Here is a 6,435-nt window from a genome sequence, read left to right on the forward strand (position 1 = left end):
CTCATAATCAAAATGGCTCACCATCAAATCCACATTCCAGAGGGCAAGACAGATGACACCCCTTCCTTAAAGGGCACAACCCAAAAGCTGCATGCATTATTTTTGCTCCTATCCTATTGGCCAAAACTTAGTCATGTGGCCACAGTCCAATTGCAAAGGAGGCTGGGAAATGTAGTCTTTAGCTGGGGACTATTTTGACGGAAGTAGAAGAGGATAGATATTGAGGGACACTTAGGGGGTCTCTGCCCCAGCTAGGATGGCCAAGTCTTTGTCTTCATTTTGCAGATGGAGATGCTAAGCTCAGAGTGCTGATGTCACCTGGAAGGTGACAGATAAGTCAAGAGTGGAGAGGAGTGAGGGCATCCTCTTTGAGCTGATATCTCATTGCTGATGGAGCATAAGGCAAACAAGTGAAAGTGGGGGAATGCGTAAAAGAATGATTTGGCCGGGCCAGCCCCGTGGCCAAGTGGTTAGGTTCTCGCGCTCTGCTTGGGTGGTCCAGGGTTTCACTGGTTTGAATCCTGGGCATGGACCTATCCCCACTCATCAAGCCATGCTGAGGCGGCGTCCCATGTGCCACAACTAGAAGGGATCCACAACTATAACATACAACTATGTACTGGGGGGCTTTGGGGAGAAGGAGGAAAAGTAAAAACTTTAAAAAAAAAAAGAATGAGGGCCAGCCCAGTGGCGCAGTGGTTAAGTGCGCACGTTCCGCTTTGGCGGCCCTGGGTTCGCCGGTTCAGATGCCTGGTGCGGACATGGCACTGCTTGGCACGCCATGCTGTGGTAGGCGTCCCACATATAAAGTAGAGGAAGACAGGCACGGATGTTAGCTCAGGACCAGTCTTCCTCTGCAAAATGAGGAGGATTGGCAGCAGATGTTAGCTCAGGGCTAATCTTCCTCAAAAAAAAATAATAATAAAATTAAATTAAAATTAAAAAAAGAATGATTTGGTGGACAACTGCCATGAAGTGTCTCTCATGGTTGCCACCCCTTGTCTGGGTGTGAAGTCGCGGACAGCAGGAGAAAACACTGAAACCCCAATCCTGAACTCTGCCTTCCTCTTCTGCTTGTCCGGGGCCACAGAGTGCGGTGGGAAAACTCGGGTTCTGCAGACAGATGGGCTGGTTGGAATCTTAGTCCACCCCAGCTGTGTGACCTAAGTCAAGTGACTCGTGACTCTCTTCTCTAATGTAGAGAAAAGAAGAAGATTGTTTAGCACCTCCTGGGCCTCACTGTTCCGAGTGTCTACACGGGCTGACTCCTCTCACCCTCTCAGTGCCCAGCCCCTGGGTCCTCTTAGCATCTCTGTGTTCTAGGTGAGGGAACAGCCAGAGGTGCCAGGAGCTTCTGTGACCCATCAGGGCCATTCAGCTAGTCCGAGGTGGAGCCCATCTGCCACACCACCTCCCAAGGACACGCACAGCTCAAGTTGTGAGGATTTAAGCCAGAGACAGGAACTCTGTGTGTTGCAGGGACAAGGCGCTCCAGGGCCTGCTCCTCCGCCTTCTCCAGCCCCTCTCTGTCCCACCTCACTCTGCCACAGCCGCCGTCCCTGCCCTGCACTGGTGACGCCTCCTCCGGGGACCCCCCAGGTCCCTGCCACTCACCTTGTCCCTGCAGAGACTCCTTCAAACCTGCTGTGTAGTGAAAAATTAGCTTTACGCAGAAAGAGGTCTGGCCTTTGCCCTGACTTCTGGAGGTAACCTCTGAACTCGGAATTTCCCAGCAACAGGAGTGTCTTGGTTATTCGTGGTGGGCCCTGATGGTTTCTGCTGATGAGGTGACTGGCAGTGGGTCCCTAGATGATTCCCGCTAACGAGATGACTCAGATGGGGTGGGGGGTGGGAGCTACACCAGAAGCACCGACAGTGTGCCTAGAGGATGGGGGCCCTAAACCCTGTGATTCCAGCACGGTCTCCACACCCAACCTCCGGCCTTGGGGAGGGGAGGAGAGTCGGAAAGGGAGTTCAACTCCTGGAGCCGTGATTCAGTCAGACGTGGTAAAAGTCTGATGCCCATGCCTTGGCCCAGACCTCCTGGCACACGCCCAGTGACCCCACAGTGCCAGGTGCAGAATAGGGGCCCATGAACGTCCACTGAATGCACAGATGGCCCTCCCCCAGGTCCTCGAGACCCCGCCCCACTCTGGGATTCTAAGACCTGTGGGTTTTGGAAGGTGGTTCTGTCACGCAGTGAAGTCTGGGATGTCAAGGGTTTGGGACTTGCCACAATCCCTATTTCTGTCTTAATCCCTAAAAATGCCAGTAAGATGGGAAGTTCTCAAAATGTATCCCAAACCAGGGCATGGGAAAGGAAGAAGCCACAAGAGAAAGAAACCGACCTCGACAGCATGAAGAGTGGAGGCTAGACCACCAGGAGCAAGGCTGGGAGCAACAGGGCTAGCCTTATGTTCACAGCCGGCCTCCCCTCCCCCCACCCAGGGCCAAACGTTGGAGATGCTGGAAGGATGGAGCAGGCCACTTCCATAGACCTCAGGAGTGAGGGTGGCGACAGCAGCCACAGCGAGACCAGAACTCAGGGAGGCAGACTCTGTATGTATTTCCCTCTCGGCCCCTCCCGGAACCCACCCCAGCCCCAGCCGCCATCAGAAAAGGACCTGACTTGGCAACATTTCAGCCCTTCTCGTCATCCTGCCGAGGCTCCTGAGATGGAGAGAGAAGAGAGAAAACAATTTTAAATAGTAATAGTGATGACAGCACCATAAAAATAATAGTGCATCGTAATCCACGGGAAGCGTTAGGACAGTGCCTGCCACCTAGTAAGCAGCAGCTTGGGGATGTGTGTACGCTAAGTGGTTTGAACAATCCAGGATGGGAGGCAAGTAAATTATCATGCATGTCCTTTAATAGCTTCAGACAAAGTTAGCCTAGAATTTTCTGCAGTGATCCCACGTTCTGCGTCTGCACTGTGCAATGTAGCAGCCACAGGTGGCTAGCATGACTAATGAATGCATCTTTAACATATTTAATTTTAAGTATCAATTTTCAATCGAAAAGACACATGCTGTTCTTGGGTAGCACAGGTTTACAACTAAAAACTAAAAAAAGAGAAATCTAAAGCTCTTTTGAAAAAAAAAATATCATTGACATTCCCTGAGCCCTCCTCTGGGCCAAGGCACTATTTATTAGCTCTGATGAGGCGTCTCGAGAATCATCTCAACAACCCCATCTGACAGGTGGGGAAACTGAGGCTCAGCAAAGCTTGCAGATTACTTGTCCCAGTGAGAACAGTGAGGACTGACTGAGCTAGGATGGGGGCTCGGGTGTCTTTGATTCCAAGACAGTGCCCAGCCCCCTGCCCACCCCCACCCCCCCCAGCCCAGCCTCCACCCCTCCCACCTCACCTCCGGCCTACCAGGTGCCTGCTACCTTCTCTTGATCTCCTCATTGATAGCGCTCACGATTTTCCGCAGCCTGGCCTCATCCACAAAGCCATCGCCTTTCTGGGCACAGAGGGAAGAAACACCGACGTGAGTGTCCCCCACCTCCAGGGCCCCGGCACCACCCTCCCTCCGCGCCCGAAACCCTTGCTCAGAATCACCTTCTTCGAATGGACCAGTTTCCCTTCGACAAACACTTCAAACTCCCCCGAAGCCTGGGCGCCTACGTCCTCCTCCTGGGGAGGGAATGTTAGGGGTGGGGGGAGGCTGAGAGCTCCCCCCAGGTCCCTCGGGGGTCTCAGCACCCTGGCTGCCCCCCCACGCCCCAGGCAAACTCACAAAGACTAGACGGTTTGGGAATTGCTGGTCCAGACTCTTTCTCAGCAGAATGTACTGTGGGGAGGAGATGAGATCATGTGGTCCCGGGATCGCAGGGTCACGGGGTCGCCGGACTTGGGAGGGCAGGGGGGGAGGGACAGGAACTCCTTCCAGACCTCATGTCCTACACGCCTCCCACCTGCAAAGCCAGAACTACTCACCCGAAGGCCATAGCTTCAGAGGCCGCTGGAAGCAGAGGGCAGGAGGAGGGAGGCAGAGAGAGACAGAGGGAAGACACGGCATCAGTATCCCCCAGGCCCAGAGGGACCCCGTGAACCCCCGAGTCAGCTCACGTTCCTCCGGCTCAGAACCCTCCCATAGCGCCATCTCACTCAGGGCAAATCCCCACAGTCCTCGCCATGGCCCACAGCCCCCGAAGGACCTGCCCCCATCACCTCGCGGCCCCATCTCCTCCCCATCTCCTCCTGGACCAGTCTGCTCCAGCCACAGGGACCTCCTAGCTCTTCTTCCAACACTCCGGGCATGGCTTGCCTCAGGGCCTTTGCACTGGCCATTCCCACTGCAGAAGGCTCTGTCCTTGGTATCTCCGTGGCTCCTCCTCTCCCCTCCTTCAGGTCTTTGCTTGGATATCACCTTCTCAGCGAGGCCTTCCTGACTCCCCCAGCTGAAACTGTGACCCACCCCCCTAAGCTGCCTTGTGTCCACAGCACTGGTCATCTTCTAAGATAGCCAATTTACTATGTGTGCCGTGTGTTGTTCATTCCTGCCCCTGCACATCAGAATGTCAGCGCCGCAAGGACGAGGATCTCTGTCTCCTTCACTGCTGGGTTCCTGAAGCCAAGAACAGGGCCTGGCACATAGTAGGTGCTTAATGAGAGTTGTTGAATGAATGAAATAAGGAATCTGTGGAGCCAGAGAAACAGATAGAAAGGAGGAGATGGGGGCCGGCCCAGTGGCGCAGTGGTTAAGTGTACACATTCTGCTTCTCGGTGGCCCGGTGTTCGCCGGTTTGGATCCCAGGTGCAGACATGGCACCGCTTGGCAAAAGCCATGCTGTGGTAGGCATCCCACATATAAAGTAGAAGAAGATGGGCACAGATATTAACTCAGGGCCGGTCTTCCTCAGCAAAAAGAGGAGGATTGGCAGTAGTTAGCTCAGGGCTAATCTTCCTCCAAAAAAAAAAGAAAGAAAGAAAGGAGGAAATGGGCAGAGAAGGGGCGGAGGATGGGGAAACAGAGACAGGAGAAGGAGAAAGAGACATGCACAGCAAGAGGAAAGGAAAAGAGACAGTGGGTTGGGGAGACAGACAGAGAATGGGAGAGATGGCCTGGACAGAGAGAAGAGGGAAAAAGTGAGACGAGGAGAGGTGAGGGGCAGCGGACCTTCTAGAACAGGCAAGAGGCACAGGGTTGGGGGCAGACAAAGGTCCCTCCCTGGGCACCTTCAGCCTTAGGTCTCAGGGAAGTCAAGGAAGGTCATGTGTTGCTGTTGTCCTTGACACAGAGAGAGACCCAGCTGGGCTCACAAATGAGAACAGAGGCCAGCCTCCTCTGACCTTTGCACTTGCTGGCCCCTCCCCCTTGCTGCCTTGATCCCCTCCCCCACCCCAGCTCTTCCCTTCGCAGCCTCCTCCCCCTCATGACAAGTATGGCAGCTCCAGCGCCACCTCCTGAGAAAGGCGGCCCCTGACCACCCAGTCCGAAGCTCCCCCACCCCGTCCTCCCTCAGGGGGCTCCGTCCTAGCGTCCCTACTGAGGAACGCAAGTGGCTCATGAATGAATGAATGAGAGTGAAGGGATGAAGCTGAGAGCAGGAATTAGAACCCAGAGCTCTCTAGTCCCAAAGAGAATGATGGGTGGAGCCACGATTCCAACCTGGGTATCAAGACTCCCTCCGCTCACCTGCCCTAGACCCCAGCACGTACTCGGTCCAGCCCTGTCCCCAGGGGGAGAAAGGCGGTGGGGTGGGGACGGCCCCTCACCAGTAGATCACTCGAATCGTGATCTTGTTGTCCACTTGGAAGTTCTCACTGGTGGAGGCGAAGGTGTTGGTAGGAATTGGTGTGGCCGTCGGGAGGGTCCCCAGGATGGGCACGATAGGTACAGAATTGGGATCTGTCCACTTGGTGGTGGATGGGTCTGAGCTCGGGGTGGGCCCCAGCAAATCAGTGGCCGATGGAGGGGGCGCAGGAAGGGGCTCCTGGGTGGGCCGGAATCCATTGGCGACTGATGGGACATGCTTCACACTCGGCGTTGTGGGCGCAGGGTCTTTATCGGGCGACAAAGTGGGCCCTGGAGCAGGTTCTGGGGGCGGATCCACAGGTAGGGCGGAGTTCGCGGCAGCGACCGAGGATGAGGTTGGGGTTGGGGTTGGGATCCGGACCAGGGTCGGGGGCCAGACCGGAGTCGGGGTCCGGCTGGGGGTCGAGGCCCGAACCGGAGTCGGGGGCCGGACCGGGGTCGAGGTCCCGACCGGAGTCGCGGGCCGGACCGGGGTCGAGGCCCGGACCGGAGTCGGAGTCCGAGACGGAGTCGAGGCCCGGACGGGAGTTGGGGTCTGAGACAGGGTCAAGGTCCCGACGGGAGTCAAGGTCCGAACTGGGATCGAGGTCCTGACCGGAGTCGAAGCCCGGACCGAGACGGAGGTCCGGGCCAGGGAGGGGGCTTGGGCCCGCGCCTGGTTGTTCAT

The 6,435-nt window shown here is 56.0% G+C and overlaps 1 protein-coding gene across 1 annotated transcript; it reads right to left on the minus strand.

The window, feature by feature from the left end:
* Window positions 1–3,392: 3,392 nt before the first annotated feature.
* Window positions 3,393–6,435, minus strand: SELENOV (selenoprotein V). Its single transcript, XM_046682183.1, has 5 exons — window positions 5,729–6,435; window positions 3,947–3,971; window positions 3,747–3,800; window positions 3,569–3,643; window positions 3,393–3,470 (listed from the first exon to the last, which is right to left on the minus strand). Exons 1-5 carry the CDS (start codon window positions 6,433–6,435, stop codon window positions 3,393–3,395), a joined length of 939 nt encoding a protein of 312 aa, XP_046538139.1.

The sequence above is a fragment of the Equus quagga genome, chromosome 13 (assembly GCF_021613505.1).
Source record: "Equus quagga isolate Etosha38 chromosome 13, UCLA_HA_Equagga_1.0, whole genome shotgun sequence".
In the NCBI taxonomy this organism is placed as follows: Eukaryota; Metazoa; Chordata; class Mammalia; order Perissodactyla; family Equidae; genus Equus; species Equus quagga.